The 22,882-nt window shown below is 40.6% G+C and overlaps 1 protein-coding gene and 1 long non-coding RNA gene across 9 annotated transcripts in view; one reads left to right on the top strand and one right to left on the bottom strand.

The window, feature by feature from the left end:
• Positions 1-22,882, top strand: part of BCAT1 (branched chain amino acid transaminase 1) — a 156,626-nt gene that overhangs the window by 100,738 nt on the left and 33,006 nt on the right. For all 8 annotated transcript variants that reach the window (XR_634562.4, XM_031650335.1, XM_017945739.3 and 5 more), the window contains 4 exons: positions 9,118-9,260; positions 14,481-14,566; positions 18,176-18,316; positions 21,269-21,343. Coding sequence is in view for 7 of the 8 variants with exons in the window: in XM_031650335.1 (XP_031506195.1) it covers positions 9,118-9,260; positions 14,481-14,566; positions 18,176-18,316; positions 21,269-21,343 (445 nt within the window). In the remaining variant the exon portion in view is untranslated. The remainder of the gene's footprint in view (positions 1-9,117; positions 9,261-14,480; positions 14,567-18,175; positions 18,317-21,268; positions 21,344-22,882) is intronic.
• Positions 216-20,744, bottom strand: LOC116268845. The gene is made up of 3 exons (XR_004176021.1): positions 20,550-20,744; positions 14,436-14,600; positions 216-294 (listed from the first exon to the last, which is right to left on the bottom strand). It is a non-coding gene; the product is annotated as an uncharacterized LOC116268845 (long non-coding RNA).

The raw sequence follows: 22,882 nt of genomic DNA, 5'->3' as shown, positions 1-22,882 counted from the left end.
GACGATTTCAGGGGTGGACTTGGCCATGAGTTAGGAATGCCCCTATGGGTGAACGAGAATAACTGGATTAAGCAGCATGGGTTCTTGCTTTGCATGTATCAAATGGTGCTGTTCACATACCCAGGGCAGCAGCTGTCCAAAAAGGTGTCCATGGCAGTCTTGTGGGCCCTGGTAGGACCTGTAGGTTCAGGAGGCAGGAGAGAGTCACATGACATGCTGCTGGGGTATTAGAGGCAATGACCACTGGATTTGACCCTTCTGTAGTCTTGCTGTAGTTTTCTTTTCTCTCCTCACCTACCCAAAGGAAAAAAGAATGGTTATAAAAGTCATCCCCACTGGCAACTTTAGCAACTGCATTCCCTCAATGGGTAGAGAAATCCAAATGGAATGCGTTAAAACTAGGAAGTCTTTTCTCCTTCTGGCTTAGAGCACACCTTCCTGTGTCCTAGGCTAGCCAGGCTCAACACTCCTTTTGTGGACTCTTGATTTCTTTTTTTACTGGTTCAAACTTCTTCACAGAGCATGTGCCTATGTACCACTGCATACCACATATATACCATACAGAGTAAATAAACAAGCTGGATGAGATGTAATAAGGAAAAAGTTTCCTTTTTTAAAATATTGCTTTCTAGCTCCCCCTACCTGTCTAGGAAAACGATAACATGGGGACACAGAAATTGCAGGGCAATCTTTATTAACCGGTGTTTGGGCAGGTTGTAATTTATTTGTAAATGATGATTTAATGCATTGTCGCAGAATACATGATCACTGTAGGGCAGTTAAAAATTAATGCTTTCAGTGCAACACAGAGTGAACCCTAATGTAATGGACTTGTGGACTACACTAATGCAAGATGATAATAATAAGAAAAACTGAGAAGGTAGTCGGGAAGGGGTATAATAGGGGAATTCTGTTACTTTTTGCTCAATTTCTCTGCGAATCTAAAAGTGCTCTAAAAAAATAAAATCTATTATAAAAAATATTTGATTCATTAGGCTCAGGTGGACTATGATCAATGGAAATTGACTTGAAATCTCTTAGGAAAGGAAGAGACCAGAGAAGAAAGTATTGAAATCATAAATTAAAAATGGCAAGAGGGAAGGTGATAACCAAAAGGATGGGCATTTAACCTATATGCCTATCGCTTCCAAAATGTTCTAGGGCTGTCTCCTATGCTTCTGACCTGGAGAAGTACTAGGGGAACAAAAGATTCCACATTTAGTATTATCCTGTGGAGTTGGCAAAGAGATTTGGAGTCAACTTTAGTTGTGTGTATCATTACATCTGTAAACCTAATTAAGTCAACAATTACCCTTGAGCATTTTTTATGACAACCGTAGTCAGCTGGTCTTTTTAAATAACTATTGAGTCTCATAAGCTCAAGAGCTTTCTGCTTTCTATCTAAGTGAATCTGAGGAAAAGAGAGAAGCTTTTTTTTTTTTTTTTTTTTTGAGATGGAGTCTGGCTCTGTCACCCAGGCTGGAGTGCAGTGGCCGGATCTCAGCTCACTGCAAGCTCCGCCTCCCGGGTTCACACCATTCTCCTGCCTCAGCCTCCCAAGTAGCTGGGACTACAGGCGCCCGCCACCTCGCCCGGCTAGTTTTTTTGTATTTTTTTTTTTTAGTAGAGACGGGGTTTCACCGTGATAGCTAGGATGGTCTTGATCTCCTGACCTCGTGATCCGCCCGTCTCGGCCTCCCAAAGTGCTGGGATTACAGGCTTGAGCCACCGCGCCTGGCCTTTTTTTTTTTTTTTTTTAAATTCTGAGATTATGCCACTATTTTGAAGGTTTTGAGGTAGCATTATCCTTCTATTTCTAAATATACACAAGTGAGAAAAGCAATACAGTTGCACACAGCTGAAGGAGAGGCCCAGTATAATGGGCCTCACCTTGGTTACAAATTAAGATCACCTGGGAGTGTTACCAAATACTGATGCCTGGTTCCTTCCTCCAGAGATTCTGGTTTATTTGGTCTGGGGCAGAGACTGAGCATCAGGATTCTTTAGCATGCAGCCAAGCTTGAGAAGCCCTGAGCTAGAGAAAGGTCTTGCACTGTAGAAACATTTTTAGTCCCAGGTGATTCCTTAGTTAATTTGGGAGGAATAAGGCTTTCTGTCATTCTCTCTCTCTTTTTCTCTCTCTCTTGCACGTGCACACGTACACACACACACACATACACACACACAAATTACCTCTCTCTCTTAGTTTTTTCTTTTTTCATTGCATTCTGATTCTGCATTTAAGAGTACAAGCTTTGAAGTCAGAAAGACCTGGCTTAAAAACCTAACTGCCATAAGGGTGCATACATGTCATTATAGATTTGTCCAAATCCATAGAATGTACACCAGGAATGAACACTAATGAAAACTCTAGACTTCAGGTAATAATGGTATGTCGGTGTGGTTCATTCATTGCAGCAAATGTACCACTCTGGTGTGAGGCATTGGTAACGGTAGAAACTATTCATTTGGATGGGGAGAAGGGGATACAGGAAATCTTTGTACTTTCCTTTCAGTTTTGGTGGGAACCTAAAACTGCTCTGAAAAAACTTGAAGTCTTAAAAACAAACCAACCTACTTGCCTTGGGCATGTTACTTACCTGCTCTATGTATCAGTTTCCTCATGTATAAAGTTGAGGCAATAATACCTTGCACAGATTAAGTGAGATAATAGAAAGTGCCTAGGACAGGACTTGGCATATAGAAAGCTCTCAGCAAATGCAGTATGATAACCTAATGGTACCCTGATGGTTAAAAGCTTGGACTTAGGAGTCAAGTGTCTGGGAGTTACACACTTAACTATCTGTGAGATCTTCTACAACTGAATCCTCTCTTTCTCCCAAGTCTTCCAAAGAACAATAAAGTCTAGGGTTGTTTTTAGATGATGCAGTGAAATAACGTGGTTAAGTACTTAGTACCCAGTCTGGCAGGTATGGGTTACATATCTCTTATCTGAAATGCTTGGGATCAGATGTGTTTTCGATGTCAAATTTTGGAATATTTCTCTTTGAGCATCCCTAATCCGAAAAATTCGAAATCCAAATTGAGCATCATGTTGGCACTGAAAAGTTTCAGATTTTGGAGCATTTCGAAGTTTTGAATTAGGGATCCTCAACCTGTAGTAACCTCTCACAGTCACTGATGTTGTGAGGTTTTCTCACTGTCTCATTTCATTTCCTGGACTCTCTTTATCTTAGAAGAAATCAGTTAAGTTTTACATAATAGAATTTATTCTTTTGGAGGGATGTATTTAATATGTCTATTCTCCCAGATATCTATTCTATTTAAAACTATATTGAAATGTTTCTATGTCAACAGCTTTCTTACTTTTTCATTTTTCTGTTTCCTCCAAGAACATGTTTCTCTTATGAATATTGGCAGCACATGGGCGGGAACCCAACTATATTACCATGGTATCAGTTATCCTGTGGACATTAATCATATAGCTTACACCTGTGAGAGAACGTTGAGAAAATTAAAATTTGGGAGAATAAAGACCATCTATAGAATGTAATATATCAATCAATCAATCTAACACTAAACATAAGAAACCCTTTCCTTTTCAGTGCATTGAAATAATCACTATCTTTAATTCTCTTTCCCTGCCCAGTGCTTCGTGAAGCTGAGGAACTATGGTTTTAATTCAGCTACACTTACTTTTCCTTCCTGCCTCCCTTCCTTCCTCCCTCCCTCCCTCCCTTCCTTTCTTCCTTTTTTTGATGGAGTTGTTATGCCCAGACCGTTTGTTCCCCAAAGAAGACCACCAGAGTCCAGTGTCAAAGCCAAGCGGCAAGGATCTTTACTACAAGTTCGAACCTGGTCCCTCCATTCCACAGTATACAAGAGAGCCTCGAACAATGCTAGCGTTTGCTTTTTATAGCCCGAAAGTTGCAGGGGAACAAAGAAATTCTTTTGGCTCCCGCGCTTTCAGTAACCTTGAACGGCTGTCCCCTTATCGGAGACTTTCCAGGTGGTGTTTGTACTGGGCTCAGGGAGTTTGAGAGATACATGGTGGTATGTGGTGGGATGGGAGGATGGGATGTGTTTGTACTAGGCTCAGGGAGTTTTGAGCCCGGGGCTGAGGAATGTGCCCAGCTCCTTTCAGAGTCTTGCTCTGTCACCCAGGCTGGAGTGCAATGGCATCATCTCGGCTCACTGCAATCTCCGCCTCACGGGTTCAAGCAATTCTCCAGCCTCAGCCTCCCGCGTAGCTGGGACTACAGGCATGCACCACCACGCCCGGCTAATTTTGTGTGTGTGTGTTTAGTAGAGACAGGTTTCACCATGTTGGCCAGGATGGTCATGGTCTCTTGACCTCATGATCCACCTGCCTTGGCCTCCCAAAGTGCTGGGATTACAGGCATGAGCCACCGTGCCCAGCCTAATTCAGCTACGCTTTCTTTTTTTTTTTTTTTTTTCTTTGAGACAGAGTCTCACGGTGCCATCTCGGCTCACTGCAAGCTCCGCCTCCCGGGTTCACACCATTCTCCTGCCTCAGCCTCCTGAGTAGCTGGGACTACAGGCGCTCGCCACCTCGCCTGGCTAATTTTTTGTATTTTTAGTAGAGACGGGGTTTCACCGTGTTAGCCAGGATGGTCATGATCTCCTGACCTCGTGATCTACCCGTCTCGGCCTCCCAAAGTGCTGGGATTACAGGCGTGAGCCACCACCCCCGGCTCAGCTGCACTTTCAAAAGTGTGTGTCCATTTGTATTTAGACACTTCTTTGAAAGGCTAAATATTCATCTGGTAAGAATTCTCTATGTGTTTTTTAATACAGTCTAAAAGGCATTTTGTATATGAAAAATAATTTATTTTCAGGTATGGTCAAACTTCACAGTTGTGTCTATGAATGAGAAAAAATTCAAGTAAAATAGTTATTGTTTTTTAGAGATGCAGTCTCGCTGTGTTGCCCAGGCTGGTCTGGAACTTCTGGCCTCAAACGATCCTCCTGCTTCGATCTCCTGAGTTACTGGGATTCCAAGCATGAGCCATCACACCCCACCAAAATAGTTATTTTTTTTTAACTTAATTTCATTAGGATATTGAATACAGTCTCATGTAACTCATTTTTTGGCTTTTATTGTTATTATTTATTTTTTCCAAACAACCCAATGAGGTGTATAAAGCAGATATTTTTGTTTGCCAGATGGATTAAATGAGGCAAAGTGCAAGGGCTGTACCCAGGTCTGTTAACCATGGCCTATGGTCTTTCTACTGGACATCCCCTGCAATCTGGTTTATACTCATTATTAAAAAACATTTATAATTTATCTCAGTTATCTATTTACTATCAATTATGAATAAGGTTTTTTGAATTTTTTTTTTTTTTTTTTTTTTTGAGACGGAGTCTCGCTCTGTCTCCCGGGCTGGAGTTGCAGTGGCCGGATCTCAGCTCACTGCAAGCTCCGCCTCCCGGGTTCACGCCATTCTCCTGCCTCAGCCTCCCGAGTAGCTGGGACTACAGGCGCCGCCACCTCGCCCGGCTAGTTTTTTGTATTTTTTAGTAGAGACGGGGTTTCACCATGTTCACCAGGATGGTCTCGATCTCCTGACCTCGTGATCCACCCGTCTCGGCCTCCCAAAGTGCTGAGATTACAGGCTTGAGCCACCGCGCCCGGCCGGTTTTTTGAATTTTTATGGTCATTAAACTATAGCTTCCTATCTGTTGTCTTTTTCATATTTATTTATCTATTTATATTTTTAATAGCTTCCTGTCTGTATACCAGACTTGCTTCATCTCCACATTGGCCAAGAACTTACATTTTGTCATCTGTATTTAGAAGTGTATGTTTTAAGGGTCTTTTAATGACTCTTTTTTTTTTTTTGGTGGCGGGGATGGAATCTCACTCTATCTCCCAGGCTGGAGTGCAGTAGCGCGATCTCGGCTCACTGCAACCTCTGCCTCCCCGGTTCAAGTGGTTCTCCTCCCTCAGCCTCCCGAGTAGCTGGGATTACAGGTGTGCTCCACTACATGTGGCTAATGTTTTATATTTTTGGTAGAGATGGGGTTTCACCATGTTGGCCAGGCTGGTCTCGAACTCCTGACCTCAAGTGTTCCGCCCACCTCGGCCTCCCAAAGTGCTGGGATTACATGCATAAGCCACTGTGCCCAGCCCCTTTAATGACTCTTAACATTACCTTGGTGTGAGTCAACCTCATCATGTTCCAGTTGCAATCATCATGGTATGATGTCTGTTTTCCATAGTTTACTGGAATATTTCAGCTGTTAGTCAATATTCTTTCAGTTGCAAGTCAGAAAACCAACTTGAAATGATTTTTTTTTTTTTTTTTTTTGAGACTAGTTTCGCTCTTGTTGCCTAGGCTGGAGTGCAATGGCCTGATCTCGGCTCACTGCAGCCTCTACCTCCTGAGTTCAAGAGACTCTCCTGCCTCAGCCTCTAGAGTAGGTGGGATTACAGGCATGCGCCACCATGCCTGGCTAATTTTTTTGTATTTTTAGTAGAGATGGAATTTCTTCATGTTGGTCAGGCTGGTCTCGAACTGCCTACCTCAATTACAGGCGTGAGCCACTGCACCCAGCCTCAAAATGATCTTAAGCAGACAAGGGATCTATTGACTTATGAAACTAGGATGCTGGCAGTGGACTTGCTAGGGGTTAAAGAAATTATTTCCAAGTTTCTTGTGTTCTTTGCACATCCCCCTTTTTCTTTCCTTCTTCCTCTATCTCTGTCCTCTATCTCTGGTCAGAGCTTCTGGCTCCATGTTGGCCTAGGGCTCTGCTTCAGATGCTTTCTTCTGTGAAATGTGATCATGGACACAGCCGACCCCAGGTTTACATCATACCAAGTAAGCAACACCAGAAAGGAGAAAATGCCTGTATTTCAGGTTATAGACATTAAAATGAGTGAATGTACCCAAAGGAGGAATCATGTGACTATCTTAGGTTAAATGCCCACCCTGTAATTGAGCTGCGGCAGAGCAAGATCCTATATTGTCATCAGCTGCGGTAGGGAAAGATGCTATATTATCAATCTAAGCATAATGACATAGCTCTATAGAAAGACCATGTTTTTGTTGTTTTTGAGGCGGAGTCTTTGCTCTGTAGCCGGGGCTGGAGTGCAGTGGCGGATCTCAGCTCACTGCAACTCCGCCCTCCCGGGTTGTACGTCTCCGCCTCCAGCCTCCCGGTAGCTGGGACTACAAGCGCCCAGCCACCTGCAGCCCAGCTAGTTTTTGTATTTTTTTAGTAGAGCCCAGGGGTTTCACCGTGTTAGCCAGGATGGTCTCGATCTCCTGACCTGTTGATCAGCGTCGGCCTCCCAAAGAAGATGCTAGGATTCTAGGCTTGAGCCAGCGCCCGGCCTTGCTGTTGTTTTTGAGACAGAGTCTTGCTCCGTCACCTGGGCTGGAGTGCAGTGGCCAGATCTCAGCTCACTGAAAGCTCCGCCTCCCGGGTTTGTGCCATTCTCCTGCCTCAGCCTCCCGAGTAGCTGGGACTACAAGCCACCACCTCGCCGGCTAGTTTTTCACTGCTGTTTGCCCAAGTAGAGCGGGGTTTGCGTTTCACCATGTTAGCCAGGTTGGTCTCGATCTCCTGACCTCGTGATCCGCCTGTCTCGGCCTCCCAAAGTGCTGGGATTACAGGCTTGAGCCACCACGCCCGGCCAAGACCATGTTTTTATAAGAGTATGGAATATAGTGGGAAGGGAGGCTGTGCAGATGAAAACAGTAGATAAACATTCACATGTGGCTCTAATATTTAATTGTTGTTATTATTATTATTTTTGAGACCGAGTCTCACTCTGTCACCCAGACTGGAGTGCAGAGTGCAATCTCGGCTCACTGCAACATTTGCCGCCCCCCACCCAAGTTCAAATGATTCTCCTGCCTCAGCCTCCCTAGTAGCTGAGATTATAGGCGTCCGCCACCACGCCCAGCTAGTTGTTGCATTTGCAGTAGAGACAGGGTTTCACAATGTTGGCCGGGCTGGTCTCAAACTCCTGACCTCAAGTGATCCGCCCATCGCGGGCTCCCAAAGTGCTGGGATTATAGACGTGAGCCACTGCGCCTGGCCTCACGCTCAACTTTTATTTAGACAACAACACAAATTGTAATTTTACCCAGATGTAAAAGAGATACTCTAAGAGACCTAAACAGGTATTTTGTGTAGGAGTTTTACATTACTACATTTGTAGTCGTTTTAGTTGTTTTCATTGTTTGTTTCTGTGTATTTCTGGGGATTTCATAGTGCAATGGGGGGTCTAGAATTTATTCCTGACCCCTGACTGTCTTATGGCAGTACTTCTCATACTTAGTTATACAGCCAGGAGTGTATGGAGGCAAGCAGCTATCACATTTATTTGAGGACTCTCATGTTTTGTCTAAAATATTCATGCCTATTTTATAATATACTCCATAATTTTCCCATATAAGTTTAGATAAAAGATATACGTTTAAAGTATTATAACACTAAATTGTCATTCCAGAAAAATGTACTTTGTTCCTTTCATTTTAAATAATCTGGGATGAATGGTGCAGGCTGAGAAAAATAAGCTTTTGAAATACTTTTTGGTCAACATCAAGACTTTTAACATGTGTCCTATCTTTAACATTTAATATTTGTCCTATCTTTTAGGGGAATTGGGCATTATGTGTTCCTTGGATACATTAGAAGGTCTTAGATAAAAGTGCACACACTTGGTGCTCTTCTGCAGAAACTTGACAGAAGTTACTTCTCTAAACCTCAGTTTCTCATCTGAACAATGGAAATAATGACAGTGTCTACTTCGTAGTATTGATGTGAGATTGAAGTAATTCATGTAAAATTGCTTGGTGTGTGGAAACATACTCAGTAACTTTTAACTGTTCTCATTCACTTGGCTATTTACCTGTGTTCTTCTATTATTACTTCTTCAGTTAAGATTTCAAGGTTTCACATTGTTCTCTCTCTGATGAATGCAGTTAAATCACCTAGATTCCCTAAAGCGTTTTCCTTTAAGGTTATGCAACTGACTAGAGAGTGTATATACATTAAGAACATAATACCTTCACTACGTCCACATGTGAATTAAGAACTCGAGGCTATCAGAGTGTAGAAGATAAGGGAGTGGGGATGAAATACGTTTGTAACCTGCGTGTTTTCTCTTTCTTGAAGGAATTACGGATCATCTCTTTTTGCCCAGTGCGAAGCAATGGATAATGGGTGTCAGCAGGTCCTGTGGCTCTATGGAAAGGACCATCAGATCACTGAAGTGGGAACTATGAATCTTTTTCTTTACTGGATAAATGAAGATGGAGGTAATCCACTCAGATTTCACTCTGCACATTTCTCAGTCATTTTCAACAGACTAGAAAGACAAGAGCTAGAAATTTAGTGCAAGGGAGTAAGTAGCACAGTCCCAGGCTAAGTAAGGACTACTGTGCTTTTGCTGCACAAATAGACATGAGGTTTTTTGTTTGTTTGTTTTGTTTTTTGTTTTGGTTTTTTTTTTAAGAAGTGGAGTATCACTGTGTCACCCAGGCTGGAGTGTCATGGCGTGATCTCAGCTCACTGCAACCTCCACCTCTCTGGTTCAAGCAGTTCTGCTGCCTCAGCCTCCTAAGTAGCTGGGATTACAGGCACCTACCACCACACCCAGCTAATTTTTGTATTTTTTTTTTAGTAGAGACGAGGTTTCATCATGTTGCCCAGGCTGGTCTTGAACTCCGGAACTGACCTCAGGTGATCCACCAGCCTTGACCTCCCAAAGTGCTGGGATTACAGGTGTGAGCCACTGCACCCAACCGAGTTTCGATTTAAAGAAGCTCTAGAGGTTCTTCGTTTTTCGTTTTTTTTGTTTTTTGTTTTTTTTGCTCTAGATGTACTGATTATTGAGATATTGAGATGTCACATTAAGGGATTTAAGTTACCGTGATTGGAAGATTTGCTTCCTTATCCCTTCTGTGGTTCCCCAACGATTTTCCTATCTGAACACCTTGCATTGGGAGATAGGTCTCAGATCAGGTCAGTGGTCATTTACCATATACCGTATATAAAATGCTATAGTAATAAATGCAGTGTACTGATTCTACTGGAAGGATTTTGTGTACTATCTGGCTGTAGTTCTTTTAACAATTGTTGCCCTCTCTACATATTTTGAAAATGTATCACAGTCTCTCCAAATTTACTCTAGAGCCCAATTTGATTAAAGAACACCATTTTAAAAGACAAATCATGTATCTTGGGATTGTATCTAGATCCTGGTTCGTTCAAGACAATTTCATATATCCACTATAGAAATCGGTATTTCTCTATTATCTTTAATATCCTGACTACTCGTTACTTTTCTTTGCTGTTCTTTTTTATTAGTTGGCAGAGACCACAGGGGTTCAGTGAAGTGTTGGCAATGTGTATGATATTGAATTAAATGGCCAATGGTGGGAGGAAAGCAGGCATTTATTTCTATTAGAATTTTGATAATCATACCAAATTTAGAAACATATTTTTGGACTTGTTTACATTCTTAGGTTGTTCATTTCACAGTAGCAATTATAGAGACCAGAAATATAAATGATGTTTCCAAATACTTATGAAGTCTCAGTGGTTTCAATTAAATTTTTTAAAATGCAATTTATATTTGAAAGTAGCTACAGTAGCCTTTCTTGCTCTAGTGTTATTTGGCTATAAAAAGAGGAAAATGGTAATTTCGATGTGGCTGAATTCAGAGCTAAGTACTAATTTTAGTGTTAGTTGCAGAGACTAACAAGATGACTCTTATATTGCAGTCAGAGGTAGAATAAACAGAAGGTATGATGAGTACGCCTTGTCCTGGGCTTGGCCATTGGTAATCCTTGGCATATGAAAAACCAGATACAGATCATTCTCATCCTTCCATTCCTACTGTTTGTACTTGGCACTGTTTGAAAATAAAATTTATACTGGAATATTTATGATTTATAAATTTGAGTTACTATATGTGACATATAGCAAAAGCTACGCTTGGAAGATTGTAGCCAGCGTTGACCTCTGCACTTAGAAGATAATAGGCCGATTCAACTCTCCTTCCCATCTGCCCACTCTTACCCCCACCCCAAACTCCACCAAAAAACCACACAGCTCAAAACAAAAACAGTTACATCATTCAGAGGTGGTACCATCATTATTTTTATGGATGAGAGATGTCACAATTTAAGTACACTCTGAATCAGAGCTACATGATTTAACCAGAAACACCAGAAACTGTCCTGGTGGAAAATTGTTCTTTATCCAAACAATAATCATGAAACATTTCCACCATGTCTTTTAAAGGTCAGAATAGAAATGAGTGAATTTGTCTTCTGCCTCTTGCAAAATATACAAGACCTTAAGAGTGTTAGTTACTATTCAGGTTATGGTTGCCTGGGATAACTTTAGTTTTAATATACTCCTTCACTTTGGGGATGTTCATCTAACAGAAAAAATAAAATTCAGAATAAGGAGAAAGGAAATAGAATAAATATTTGAAGTAAATAGAATGTTAGGAAAAACTTTTGGGCTGAAAAAAAGACATGCAATTCTGAAATAACTTTGATTTATATCATATGGTTTTAGGAAACTACAATGAAGAGTGAGTTGAAAATCAGCACAATATTGATTTTCACAAACGTTACCGATAGGAGGTATGAGCAGAGTTCTTTGGTAACAGCCTGCCTTCTTTTCATGGGTGCCCACACACACTGCTCCTGTTGGTTGAGATGGCTGGTGCAGGAAGGTGGATGGGGTGGTGGATAGTGTGTGTTCAAAGCACAGTGCCATGCACAGTCACTATGTGTGGCACTCAGCTTGTAAGCCATGGGAGTTTTGATTTCAGTAACAGCACCCATGGTGGTAAGATCACACATCATCACTCTGTTGATGAGTAATTTAACCCATACACTTGCTATTCACCATTTGAACAAAGCATTGTATCATATCCTGGACCCTGGAGATACCCTGAAAAATAAGACCCAGTCCTCATGGTTGAGTTCACAGTCACTTTGGGAAAACAACCATGGCAATGAGTCTCAGTTTTGCTCAGACCATATCACGAGTCCTCTCGGACACGTCAGGCGCGAATGTGGACTCGACTTGGAGCACTCTTCCTCAGATGTCTGCGTCGCTTGCTCTTTGACATCCTCCAAATCTTTGCTTACAAATCCCATTCTGAGTCCGGCTTTCCTTGAGCTCTTAATCAAAATCATAAACTACCTTTCCCATTTCTCCCCAGCATTCTCCATTGCTTTTCCTTCTTTATTTCCCCCTCTGTAGTCTAACATACTGTCAACACAATAAATGTTTAGCTGTGTCTATTAGAAAGTAAGCAGGGAGATACGTCAATTTTGTTCACTGCTGTATTCAAAGAGCTTGAAACAGTAAACAGCACTCAATATGTATTTGTAGAAGAAATGGCTAATTGTGCTGATGGTGTTTAGGGCACTTATGCAGACTTACATTCCTGGTTTCCATTAGTGTTTGACTTTGGGAAGTCACAGATGAATCCTGCTGTTATTGCTTCTAAATTCCTCATCTCCTAAAAATGATTTCTTTGTCAAAAACAAGCTGCATTTGTAGGTTCTGTTTTCCTCATGTTGGGCAATCTGGAGTGAGTTCTGGCTCTTGTAAGTATGTTTGTGGTTGCAGAGGAAAATGAATATTTCTCACCCAAATGTTGTCATGTCATCATCTCTGTCTGGCAACCAGAGAAGCAGATGTTCTGTTCCTTGACCTCAGGCTAGTGGTTACAGTTCTGGGTGTTAAATATGTTTCACAAAACAGCACTTGCACATGCGGGGCTGCTGTTTTCATTTAACTTGATGCAGTCTCAGAACTCAGCAAGCTTTAGGAAAGGTCCGGTTTGGGGGCACTGGAAGTGTGTGTGTGCGCGCGTACATACATATACACACACAAATAGATCCATACATTTATGTATCTAGTTGGCTAGCTATTGCAAAACACATGTTTATTTTGAGATCATCAACACTTCTAAACACGACAAAGAGTAGCCCTAAGAACATTGCCAAGAACAAATTTTCTCCTTTCCAGAAAGCAATTTTCAGCAGATGATTTTCAGAAACAAAATTCAAAAAAGCCATACTGCTGTATCCTAGCGAAGATAACTTATTCATTTATTTTTTACTCAAAAACATTTATTATATACACTCTGGGCTAGGCACAATGCCCGATTTTGAGGATAGAAGGATGAAGATAGAGTTTGGTATTCCAGATAGAGCTTGACTGTTGGGCATGTCTGATGTAACCCCAGTGGAGTGGGCAAGCCCAGAACCACCGTGTACTGAGGGAGAGGGTGCTGGCCTCAGTGTCAGCACTCAGTAGATTCAGACTCCTGGGTGTCAGAGGTGGGGAGGAAAGGGAGATGCTGAGTGCCAGAGGGTACTGTAAGGAGAGCTTGTGCAGCTGATGGATCACACATGATGCCTGTGGACAACTGTCCTCCTAGACCTCACAGTAGTTAGGGATGTCTGCAGTCATCTCACAGTAGAGCAGTAGCTCAGCTTTGGAGTTTTGTTTCTTGAGTGTCTTCTTTTTTAGCCATATACATGCTTGAGCTCACTCTGAAGAGCACATTACATTTGAATCTCAGAGGGGGAAGGCAGCATCTTCATACTTGTTGCTGGTGCTCCACCAGGTTTGAAAAATCACTAAAGATAGACTCTCAGGCTGGGCACGGTGGCTCACGCTTGTAATCCCAGCACTTTGGGAAGCCGAGGTGGGCAGATCATCTGAGGTCAGGAGTTCGAGACCAGTAGAGACGGTGAAACCCCGTCTCTACTAAAAATACAAAAATTAGCTGGGCGTGGTGGCACACACCTGTAATCGCAGCTACTCAGGAGGCTGAGGCAGGAGAATCACTTGAACCTGGGAGGCAGAGGTTGCATTGAGCTGAGATGGCGCCACTGCACTCCAGCCTGGGTAACAAGAGCAAAACTCCACCTTAAAAAAAAAAAAAAATTAGACCCTCCAAGGGCAGTGTGGAAGCAGAGACAAGCCTGAGTAGGCACGCACACTTCTTGGTGATAGCCTCCTCCGTAGCATTCTTGGAAGGTTTAGTAATGACCAGTTTTTCTGAGTAAGATCTTATCTACATTATTCTAGTTACTTACCACCTTTCATCTGCTAAGGTAAATTTTCACTTCAGAATGTTCCTCTTAAGACCATGCAATAACTCTTACTGTTTGTTGGTGGAAAGCCATCTCATTATTTTACTGGTTAAGGGTAAACTGAAGATTAGATTTCCTTCTTTCCTTCCTTCTTTCCTTCCTTCCTTCCTTCCGTCCGTCCGTCCGTCCTTCCTTCCTTCCTTCTTTCCTTCCTTCCTTCTTTTTTAAATAAGGGTCTACCTGAAGTGTGAACTGATTTGGGAAATTTGACCATGCAGAACAGTAACATTTTCTTGATGTTTGTTACTACCAAATTGTGATTTTTTTTTTTTAATGGCTATTGATAATAAGGCATACCTAATGTAGTAAAGGTTTGAAAATATCCCAATTTCTGATTGACAGAAGAAGAACTGGCAACTCCTCCGCTAGATGGCATCATTCTTCCAGGAGTGACAAGGCGGTGCATTCTGGACCTGGCACATCAGTGGGTGGGTGCCTTTGATATGAACAACTTTTGTAAGCCTGAAATAAAAAATAATCAAAATAAGCCCAGCCAAGTGTTGAAATAATATCCTGTGGTTCCAACCAATGTTATCTAATCTTTAAATTCTAACATGAATGAAAAGTATTCTTCTAGAAGGGCTTTCTTGGCAAGACTATTAAAATAAGTATTCTTGTTAGTGAGGGCAGAGAGAAACCAGTGTAGCAAGATGTCTTAGTGGCGAAGTATTCTAGTAGTAGTCTCAATCTACCAGGTATCTCCTACCAGCTTTTATCTGCTTCATACTTGCCTCCATCCAGCCAGTCCTTCTTAAGTCTGTGTTGCTTCCAAATGGCAATGAAAGTTTTCCTTTCCTTTATTTATACCAGTATAACCATGCTTGTCATAGAAATGAAATAATTTCACTGACATATAAATGTTTACTAACATAACATTATTGGTTTGGCTGCCTTCTTTTTCTCTCTGTCCTACCCCCATCCTCCAAATTTCATATACATACCTATTTTAAAATCAGAACATGCAAGCAAATGTAAAGCTGTTTTCAGTAGACTTTCAAATTCGTGTGACACAGGCAAGCATATTAAACAATTTGGTGGACCGGGTGCAGTGGTTCATACATATAGTTCTAGCACTTTGGGAGGCCAAGGCAAGAGGATCACTTGAGCCCAGGAATTTGAGACCAGCCTGGACAACATAGTGAGACCCCGAATCTACAAAAAAATTTAAAAAATTAGCTGAACATGGTGGAACATGCCTGTCATCCCAGCTACTTAGGGGGGCTGAGGTGGGAGGATGGCGTAAGATCAGGAGGTCAAGGTCGCAGTGAGCTATGATCAAGCTACTGCACTACAGCCTGAATACCAGGGTGAGACCATGTCTCTAAAAACAAATAAATAAATAAAATAAAATTTAAAAAGATTTGGTTTTGGAAATGACATAACGTATTCAAGACAAATTATTGAATGAATTGGGTGTCTGGTAAAGGTTCTTGGATGGAACTTTTGACCCAGGTGTTAAAATGGTCTCCAAAGAACATGAAAAGACTTTGAGCTTACTGTGGTCAAAGAGTACTAGTAGTAATAGGACAAATGTTTAGAAACATACACGTTATCTAGGATCATACTAGCATGGTTTCTCTGGAAAAGACTTTGAAAATAGATGAAATGTGCTATAAATAATTCTACAAAACCCTGAAGTAGACAAGACCCAACTGCTACATGCTGGCTGGCACATTGGGCATGGCATTTACAAACTGTTGGTATAATTTCAAACAGCTTGCCCTGTCCTAAATATGTTTGCAATTGGAAAGATATTTTTGAAGCTCAGTAATTTTTGTTTTATTAAAGAAAAATAACAACCAAGTACAGAAGGTTTGATGACAAGTTGCAAGTGGAAATACTTTCCCACACTAAAGATTTGCTAGCATGAAAAATAGGTTATTATGGAGGAAATTTTTTCTTGACTTCATAGCTGTAATTTATTTTAAAAAGCTATTTTAAAACATGAGACGTGAAATGCCAAGAGGCATGTAGGGGTCACCACTGCTTACCAGATAGGGGAAATTGTCCAAAGATAAGTAAGGGTGAGCAGAGTAAAAATAATTCTGCTTATTTACAAAAGAGTTTTCTTTTCTTTTCTTTTTCAGGGCACAGAACTCAGCTTGTTTTCGATTAATCTGGCTGATTTTCTGCAGTTTATTTACCTTTGAACAATATAATTGCAATTGTAGACTGAGAGAAATTGAAACTTTCAAAGAGCCATATTTCTATTGCAGACATATTTTCCTGCCCTTCCAAATCTACTTACAGCATGATGAGTTCTTCTTTTAAATATTCAAATATTTTGAATATTTTCAAAATATTTTGAATATTTCCAAGAGCTTTGATTTCCATTTTTATCTCTTGTGGGTTTATAAATTAAAAGAAATACTCATCTTATTTTTTTAAACCTCTATTTTTTGTTGCCCTTTATTCAAATAACTTGTTGACAAACTGTGAAATTGAACCACTGAGGTAAAAGAATGAGAATTAAACAGACAGTTTAAACAGATAGCTTAAAAGAATCAAGATTTTTCTTTTTCCCATTTCCTATCCTTGAGCAAAGAATATATTCAGACACTTTGGCAGAAGTCAATGAGGTTATACCACTAATTCCATGATGAAAATCAACCGAATGTGATACTGAAAGAGAATTGTCACTGTAAAGTCAACTATTAGTCATATTAGGAAAAAAATACACACAATACAATTTCTCAAGTAAATGTATATTTCCCAAATATACATTCGATGTTTAAAAATAATGAGTATTTCAGATATTTGAACTCAGTCTGTTCTTTATTCCGTAAAAGATATAGGTAAGCTGTGCACAGTGGCTCACAACTATAATCTCAGCACTTTGGGAGGCTGAGGTGGGAAGATCGCATGAGCCCAGCCTGGGCAACATAGGGAGACCCCCATCTCTACAAAATAAAATATAAAAAATAAAAGCTAGTCGGGCATGGCAGCACACACCTGTGGTCCCAGTTACTCAGGAGACTGAGACAGGAGGATCACTTGGGCCTGGGAGGTCGAGGCTGCAGTGAGCCAAGATTATGCCACTGCATTCCAGCCTGGGTGGCAGGGCAAGACCCCGTCTCAAAAAAAAAAAAAAGACAAAGGTAGAAAGAGTACCATGTTTCGAGCCAATCAGGTCAGACCTGGGTTCAAATTGAGTTTCTGTCATTTACTTCCTTTGTGGCCCTGGAGATGCCCTTCAATCTCCTTGAACCTTAGTTTCTTCATCTGTAAAATGGGGATGATAGTACTTACCCTAAAATTATAGAACTTGGCATAATACCGGGTGCTTGATAAATGGTAGCTATAATTATTAATATTACATAATACATTATTCTCCTTTATGGTAAAGTAGGGTTTAAGACACTGATTTTGTTTTGTGTTTTTGAGACAGAGTCTCACTCTGTCACCCAGGCTAGAGTGTAGTGGCGTGATCTTGGTTCACTGCAACCTCTGCCTCCTGGGTTCAAGTGATTCTCCTGCCTTAGCCTCCTGAGTAGCTGGGATTACACGTACCTGCCACCACGCCTGGCTAATTTTTGTATTTTTAGTAGAGACAGGGTTTCACCAGGTTGGCCAGGCTGATCTCAAACTCCTGACCTCAAGTAATCCACTTGCCTCAGCCTCCCAAACTGCAGAGATTACAGGCGTGAGCCACCGCGCCCAGCCTAAGACACTGTTAGCATGGAGCATGCATCAAGCAGCTCTTGGGATGCATCAATTTTGTAAGACTTTATACAAGTTAAAAAATAAGAAGGCAAAAAAGGAGGCATATGTTAAAGTATACCATGTGTCTTGTGGTGATAATTTTATATTTTATATTCTGATAATCTCGTATATAAATCTGTGACCTTGAAGTAGGTTCCTTAACACCTCAGTGTGTTCACTGATAAGATGGTGTGCCCCTTCCAGCTTTCCCTTGAAGGATGGTTATGACCTTGTCTAAGTGCAATCAGAATGTTAAACAGAACCATAAGTATTGGCAATTGTTTTGCATGCCTTTTCCTTTAAAATATACTTGTTATTTTTTATATTCCGTGCAGGGTGAATTTAAGGTGTCGGAGAGATACCTCACCATGGATGACTTGACAACCGCCCTGGAGGGGAACAGAGTGAGGGAGATGTTTGGCTCTGGTACAGCCTGTGTTGTTTGCCCAGTTTCTGACATACTGTACAAAGGCGAGGTATGACAAGTATTTCCTCACTTCCTATCATTTCCAGTCACATTAAATTACATTTAATTTAAGTGTATGAATAAAATTGCATTTGGACCCAGACGCAAGGTGCAAAAGTTCTGTCGTTGTTGTTTTTCTTTATTGTAAAGAGTTGGAGTCTCGCTCTGTTGCCCAGGCTGGAGTGCAGTGGCTATTCACTGGTGTGATCATAGCTCACTGCAGCCTCAAACTCCTGGGCTCAAGCAATCTTTCTGCTTCAGCCTCTTGAGTTGCTGGGATTACAGGAGTGCACCACTGCACTCTGCTGGATTTTTTGTTGTTGTTGTTTAACTTGGCATTACAAAAAAAAATAACTGGGACAATTTATCCAGATGAAACTGTATTAGCATATATCTACTATGTTTCCAGTGATTTCATGTAAGCTCAAACATGGTGGGAAGTTAGTTTTGTCCTTGGACACGTGTAAGATCTGTCTTACCTAAATGTCGGGATTGGAGCTATGCCGATAATCTTCTACTCTTCTCTTTTTCTTCCTACCAGTGCACTAAGGAAGGCTCTATAGATAGTTACAGTTCAGTTTCTGGTTAACAAAAGTACTTCCAAACTACTGGATTAGAAATGGTAAATAGTTATGGAAAGTGCATTTGAATGGTCAATTCCTTGATTTTTTATTATTAATGCTGTTATTGTTAATAATAAGTAGACCACTTTACAAGAATTATTTATTGGCAAACCTGGTGCATTTACTAAAATTTTTTTTGTTGTTGTTGTTTTTTTTTGAGACGGAGTCTCGCTCTGTCGCCCAGGCTGGAGTGCAGTGGCCGGATCTCAGCTCACTGCAAGCTCCGCCTCCCGGGTTCACGCCATTCTCCTGCCTCAGCCTCCCGAGTAGCTGGGACTACAGGTGCCCGCCACCTCGCCTGGCTAGTTTTTTGTATTTTTTAGTAGAGACGGAGTTTCACCGTGTTAGCCAGGATGGTCTCGATCTCCTGACCTCATGATCCGCCCGTCTCGGCCTCCCAAAGTGCTGGGATTACAGGCTTGAGCCACCGCGCCCGGCCGCATTTACTAAAATCTTATAAAAGGAATTTGAGGATTTGGTAGGAAGAAATATTCTCCTCTTAGTAAATTAGTCTGATTTGATATGAGCCATACTTTTGTGTTCTTGTCAAATTGTTTTGCTTTCCACTTTATAACAAAGCTCCAATACTTATGATTAACATTGGCATCTAACTTTATAACTTAAAAGCTTGTAAGTATTATTCTTATAATGTGAACCGGCTTAAGTTATTCGTATTATAGTGGATCCTTGAACAACACAGGGGTTAGGGGTGTCAACCCCCATACAGTTGAAAAATCCACATATAACTTTTTGGTTTTTTTGAGACAGGATCTTTCTCTGTCACCCATGCTGGAGTGCAAGGGCACAGTCTCGGCTCACTGCAACCTCCGCCTCCCAAGCTCGAGCAGTCCTCCCACCTCAGCCTCCCAAGTAGTTGGGACCACAGGTGTGCACCACCACACCTGGCTAATTTTAGTATTTTTTGTAGAGATGGGGTTTCAAGATGTTGCACAGGCTGGTCTCAAACTCTTGAGTTCAAGTGATCCACCTGCCTTGGCCTCCCAAAGTACTGGCATTACAGGCGTGAGTCACCATGCCCTGCCCACATAAAACTTTTGACTCCCCAAAAACTTAACTACTAGTAGCCTACTGTTGACCAGAAGCCTTATCAATAACAAAAACAGTCGATTGGTACATATTTTGTGTATTATATATGTTATATATGTATTCTTACAATAAAGTAAGTTAAGAAAATCATGGGGAAGGGAAAATATATTTACTATTCATTACGTGGAAGTGGATCATCATAAAGGTCTTCATCCTCATTGTCTGTCATGTTGAGTAGGCTGAGGAGGACAAGGAGGAGGGGGGATTGGTCTTGCTGTTTTAGGAGTGGCAAAGGCAGAAGAAAGTCCATGTGTAAGTGAACTTGTGTAGTTCAAACCCATGTTGTTCAAGTGTCAACCGTAAATGCAAATTCTACTGGTTTTCAAATTTTACTTTACAGTTATTTTCTCTCAACTAATTGGAGTTTTGCTCAACTCCTCTGACTTTAGTGGTGGCTGCTTCATTTGTTGAGGTTTTAGAACTTGCTTTTAAGGGATTGCTCTTGACATAATTGCATCTACAGATTGACTATTTCATGAGAGAAGAATTATTCTGTTTTATGTCAATACTTACATTGATAATAATGCTGCTGTTTAATATCTTGCTATGGTAGCATCAAGGTAATGTGATCAATCCACTGAAGTTGTCATTAGGCCAGAGTTTTTTTTAAGTTTAATTATTATTTCACTTCTAGAAATAAGAAGTTTATAAAGTTTAGCATAATTTTAATGGTCCTGGCTTAGGAAGCATTTACAGCCAAAAAGTATATCTAATTATCCTGTTATACTAAAGAGTATAACATGAAAAGTGTTTGAGAGCACAGACTATCTCCTAAAATCAAACTATCAAAACCTGCAAGCCAGCAAGGCATGAGTAGGCATGACTCAGATACAAATTAGAAGCATGAAATCTCTTTCAGCCACACATTTATTCATGCTATCCAATATTGTGGAGGTAGTGGCCCCTGGAAGTTTAGCTTGGGCCAGAGATAGGTATAGAAGCCCCTTTTATGAAGTCATAGACTCGCTTTAATTTATGCTCCCAGAATGACTTGCATTAAATTGTGGCAAATTATCTTTGAGTTCTCATTCCTGCCAGAGAGTTAATATCTAGAAGACAATCATTCATCCTCACAGATTCTTAGAATCTTGGAAGAGGTAGGGTTCTTTAAGTTTAGCCACTATTTTAGGTACAGAATTTAGCAGAATTTAGCAGAATTGCTTCAGTGTCTTATCTGTTATCACCATATACATGAATACCCTCAAATTATCTTGTTTCCCTTTCTTTTGTAGACAATACACATTCCGACTATGGAGAACGGTGCTAAGCTGGCAAGCCGCATCTTGAGCAAATTAACTGATATCCAGGTAAAGGTTTCTTTTCTTTTCTTTTCTTTTTTCTTTTATTTTATTTTCTTTCTTTTCCTCTCTTCTCTTTTCTTTTCATGTCACCTTATTTCTGTCAGAGCTTACAACTAAATTGTATTTCAATGAAGAGGAGTAAATATTACAATTCGAGATCAATAAGTTAAATTTAAGGAAGATATTCCCAACACAATATGTGGGCATGAGCAAAGCAGAAGTGGGAAAGAAGATGTATCTTTTAAAAAAAGAAAGAAAATATTGTTCAGGACTCCACATTACTCAACATTAAAAAATAGATGTAAATTTTGGTAACATTTAAAAATCTCATTAAGAAGTATAACATAACTTTTGTTTAAAAAAAAAGGAAGAAAAAATTTGAAAGTAGAAGAAATTTCAGGAGGAAAATTCCAACACTGAGATATAATCACTGTTCATTTTTTATGTATTTTTATTTTTGAGATGGAATCTCACTCTTGTTGCCCAGGCTGGAGTACTAGTGGCACGATCTTGGCTCACTGCAACCTCTGCCTCCCGGGTTCAAGCAATTCTCCTGCCTCAGCCTCCCGAGTAGCTGGGATTATAGGTGTGCACCACCACACCCAGCTAATTTTTGTGTTTTTAGTAGAGAAGGGATTTCATCACGTTGGCCAGGCAGGTCTCGAACTCCTGACCTAAGGTAATCCACCTGCCTTGGTCTCCTAAAGTGTTGGGATTACAGGCGTGAGCCACTGTGCCCTGCCAATTTTTGATGTCTTAACCTTCAATATTTTGTAAGCATTTATATACTTTATTTATTTATTTATTTTTGAGACAAAGTCTCGCTGTGTCATCCAGGCTGGAGTGCAGTAGCTTGATCTCAGCTCACTGTAACCTCCGCCTCCCGGGTTCAAGCAATTTTTCTGCCTCAGCCTCCTGAGTAGCTGGGATTACAGGTCTCAATGCCACCATTCCCGGCAAATTTTTGTATTTTTAATAGAGATGAGGTTTTGCCTTATTGGCCAGGCTGGTCTTGAACTCTTCACCTCAGGTGATCCACCCGCCTCGGCTTCCCAAAGTGCTGGGATTACAGCCATGAGCCACCATGCCCAGCCAGTATACTTTTAGATAGTTATTTTTTCCTAACAAAATGAGATCATATTGTACATAATTTACATGTTTTTTCACTTAATAAATGCTTTGCTTTTTTATATCAATAAGTAGTTTTCTCCAACACAATTTATAAAGTTTAATTGAATTCCATTATGTAGATATACCATAATGTTTTAAAAAAATTATTCTTGAACATTTACATTGTTGGCAATGTTTATTTTTCACTATTATGAACAGTACATCCTCGATTATTTCCTAAGGATAAATCTCTGGGATCAAAGGGTATACATGTCTATTTTTTCATACTGCTAACTTTGTTTTGCCTATTTTTTGTCTGAGCAACAACCTACAGTAATGTCTCATCAGGCAGTTAAGCAGGCATGCTAAATACCAGATAACACTGGGCTACTTGGAAAAGAGATTATTCTGTAATTTGCAAGCATTTCACCAGTT

Source organism: Papio anubis, chromosome 9, assembly GCF_008728515.1.
Source record: "Papio anubis isolate 15944 chromosome 9, Panubis1.0, whole genome shotgun sequence".
Lineage (NCBI taxonomy): Eukaryota > Metazoa > Chordata > Mammalia > Primates > Cercopithecidae > Papio > Papio anubis.
The sequence above is the reverse complement of the archived record's forward strand: the minus strand, read 5'-3'. Positions and strand labels throughout refer to the sequence as shown.